Raw genomic sequence first — 3,496 nt, 5'->3', positions numbered from 1 at the left:
TTGAGCTATAGGCACTGAGCCTACTTATTTCTTTTGAAATAGAGTTTCATTTTGTTGCCCTTGGTAGAGTGCTGTGGTGTCATAATTCACAGCAATCTCAGACTCTTGGGCTCAAGCAGTTCTCTTGCCTTAGCTTCCTGAATAGCTGGGACTACAGGCGCCCACCACAACACCCAGCTATTTCTAGAGACGGAAGTCTTGCTGTTGCTCAGGCTGGTCTTGAACTTGTGAATTCAGGGGATCCACCCACCTTGGCTTCCCAGAGAGTTGGGATTATAGGAATGAGCCATCCATCACGCTCTTGGCCTCCCAGAGAGCTTGTGCCATACTGGTTTTAAACTTCTATGTAGTCACATAGAAGTGTTAGTCTTTTCTTTAGGGTTTCTGGACTTTGTATCCTAAGAAGAGCCTTTCCCCAACCAAAGTTTATAAAAATATTTGCTTTAAATATGTCTAAAAATAGATTTTAAGTATTGTAATTCATCTGGGATTAAGTTTCAGTATAGCAGTATAGGGTATAAGGAAGGATCACATGCCTTTCAATGGCTCATTCCTTAATAAAAATTACTATTAAAAACTTTTTATAGGCACAGTGAGGTTAAATTTACCAAAAAAAAAAAAAAAAAAAAGATTTGCCTACTGAACTATAGAAGCTATTTAATCAGTATAAACCTATTCCTGGTGAAGGGCATGAAATATCTACAACCAGTTGTTAAAGTGAGATGGTGGGATCTGATCAGATGTGTTCAGTAATTTCCATCTTGGCGCCTCCGTTTTAAACCCTTGGGCCTCAGTCTTCTTGGTTGAGGCATTTATTTGCACATTTATTCCTATTGTCAAACAATAGTATTTTTATAACATTCTAAGGTGAGTCCTGAGTTGCTCAACTCCAGGTTTATCATCCTGCTCTTCCACGGGTGGTTGGTGGTTTTCATCCCTTCCTCATTGGAAGAGGCCCCTGGGCTGGAGCGACCATCAGGGAAGGGGATCGGCCCACTGCGGGAGCAGGTTAAACCTAAGGCAGAGTCTTGGCTTGTCAGGTTCTCACGGCTTGTCTCCTTTGCAGGCACATCCTCATCTGCCTTGCGGCCTACCTGGGCTGTGTGTGCTTTGCCTACTTTGATGCTGCCTCAGAGATCCCCGAGCAAGGGCCTGTCATCAAGTTCTGGCCCAGCGAGAAATGGGCCTTCATCGGTGTCCCCTATGTGTCCCTTTTGTGCGCCAACAAGAAATCTCCAGTCAAGATCACATGATAGCAAGGTGGTGGCTGGCTTCTCTGCCTGTTTTCCCTCATGCACTGGGCTTCATTTGCTAGCAAAGACAGCCAAGGGGGGTCAGTGAGTTGGGGTGTGGCCCGTCTTTTAAAATTTCTGTTCCCTTGGGCTCTAACTAGTTTGTCTGTAGCCTGCAGGATTCCCCTAGGCACAGAAGTGAGTGTCTTTCCCTTTCCCAAAGATGGAGAGTAGAGGCTTAGGGACACTAGGTGTATCCTTCACAGCCTCATTTCTAAATGCAGTGGCTTTTGGGTTGAATCCTTTATGGCCGTGCAGAGCAGGCCTTCGAGAAACCCAGCCCTCCACAGTGCCTCTCTGCCTGGGGCCTACTACAGCCCCTGCCATTCCCAGGCAACCTTGGAGCGAACTGTACTGTTGACAGACAGACCCAGCAAGGACAAGACCCTCTGACTCCGATGGAAGGTGCTAGAGATTTTCATTTGGGAAAACTGCCCTTAGACAAAACTAAACAAATGAAATACACACAGGGTTTGTGGCTAAATAGGCTAGTTTTTCACTTGCAACTCTCAACTACCCAGGTTTTACAAACATTTGTGAATCCTTTTACTACTACCTCTTGCTGAGAGATGGAGACTTGCTTTCAGATGAGGGTAAAGCTAACGAGTAAAACCCTCGGTGCCAAAATCTGCTCTCCACTGTAAGCCGTTCTTGAAGATGAGCACAATTTTTAAAGTATTGAAATTACTTCTGCCTCCCCTCTCCTGCCTCAGCTCAGTAGCCTCAAATACACAGAATAGACCCACCTCCTATGATCTGACCTCTGTAAGATTACCAAAGGGCTCCTTACAATTTTGGTGGAGGTGTTGGTTCAACATTTGGAACAAACATGAACTTTTTGGAAACTTTTTTTTCTTATGTGAAGCCTCCAGGATGCTGTTGTATTCTGGAAATTATCTTCAGAACTGTCACCTCTGCTTTCTCTGACTTTCCTGAGGACCTATGCTCCTCACCCTCGGAGTACAAGGTGCTTCCTGTGGTTTCTCAGAGCATCTGACTGCTCACTCTACCCACGTGCTGGCAGTAACCACACACTCACTGCCTGGTTTGAGTGGCTGGTGCAGCAGGACAAATCCGTTGCCTTCTGAATTTTTCTTATCTAATGAGACGCTGGCTACTATTTACCTTCTCTTCCTTGGGGTGAATGAAAGATTCCAATCTGTCTCCAAGGCATAAGGTGGGAATTATCGATCTCAGGGATAATTTTAACTCAGGCATCTCCTGCTTTTTAACATTCCATTGGTGGGTGAAGGCAGGACAGACGTGTCCTTCTTATGTGGACAGGAGTCATGTCACTGGCCTAAGAATCTAAAAGTTGACAAGTTTTTGGCACATCCAGCAGCTCTTTAATGTGGTGAGAAATGGCACAGGTGATCCAAGGTGAGAAACCCAATCAGCAACTGAATTACGAGTCTGAACATGAATTTCTTTATTCTACCTCTTGTCATCAGATTACTTAGCAGCAGAACCTTGTTCGCAGTAAGAAATCTTTATGTGTAAAGTAAGTTATATTTTATTAACTCCAATTTATTTAATGTTAAATTTATAGCATTTACTTAGTAATATATCAGGTAGTGAAAGTACAAGTTAACACATTGGTGATTTCCAAGGTAGAAAAATTTGGTGTTAAATGGGTGTACATGTTGCTTTGTCATAGTTTAAAAATTTTTCAAAAATGATATTTGTATTAAACATTTGTGGAACCTCAAATGCACCTCTCTGAGACCTAGGTGGTTCATGGAACAGAACTGCTGTTAAGTCTTTTGGGCTTCAAGTTTTTCTTTCTTTCTTTTTCTTTTTTGAGACAGAGTCTCACTTTATCGCTCTGGGTAGAGTGCTGTGGTGTCACAGCTCATAGCAACCTCCAACTCCTGGGCTTAGGAGATTCTCTTGCCTCAGCCTCCTGAGTAGCTGGGACTGTGGGAACCACGGTGCCCAGCTATTTTTTTGTTGCAGTTTGGCCGGGGCTGTGTTTGAACCCACCATCCTTGGTATATGGGGCCGGTGCCCTACTCATGAGCCACAGGTCCCACCCGGGCTTCAAGTTTTTAAAGGGCGACAATCAGACATTCTCATTTCAGACTGACCTTATCAGGCATGGGTTCTAGTCTCCTCTGTTTAGCAGCATAAAAATGCTCCAAAGTAGAGAGTTTGCCCAGCTGTCTTAGTGTAGAAGCACAGATAAGTAGCAGAATGGGTGCGGG

General features: G+C 44.2%; 1 protein-coding gene across 1 annotated transcript in view; it reads left to right on the top strand.

Moving 5' to 3' along the window:
- Positions 1–3,105, top strand: part of ACER2 (alkaline ceramidase 2) — a 36,819-nt gene extending 33,714 nt beyond the window's left edge. The window contains exon 6 of the mRNA XM_003782861.3: positions 1,067–3,105. Coding sequence (XP_003782909.1) covers positions 1,067–1,253 — 187 coding nt within the window. The 3' untranslated portion in view covers positions 1,254–3,105. The remainder of the gene's footprint in view (positions 1–1,066) is intronic.
- The last annotated feature ends 391 nt before the right edge of the window (positions 3,106–3,496 follow it).

This window comes from Otolemur garnettii, unplaced genomic scaffold (genome assembly GCF_000181295.1).
Source record: "Otolemur garnettii isolate 467f Iridium unplaced genomic scaffold, OtoGar3 scaffold00006, whole genome shotgun sequence".
In the NCBI taxonomy this organism is placed as follows: Eukaryota; Metazoa; Chordata; class Mammalia; order Primates; family Galagidae; genus Otolemur; species Otolemur garnettii.
This window is presented reverse-complemented; position numbering and strand designations above follow the sequence as displayed.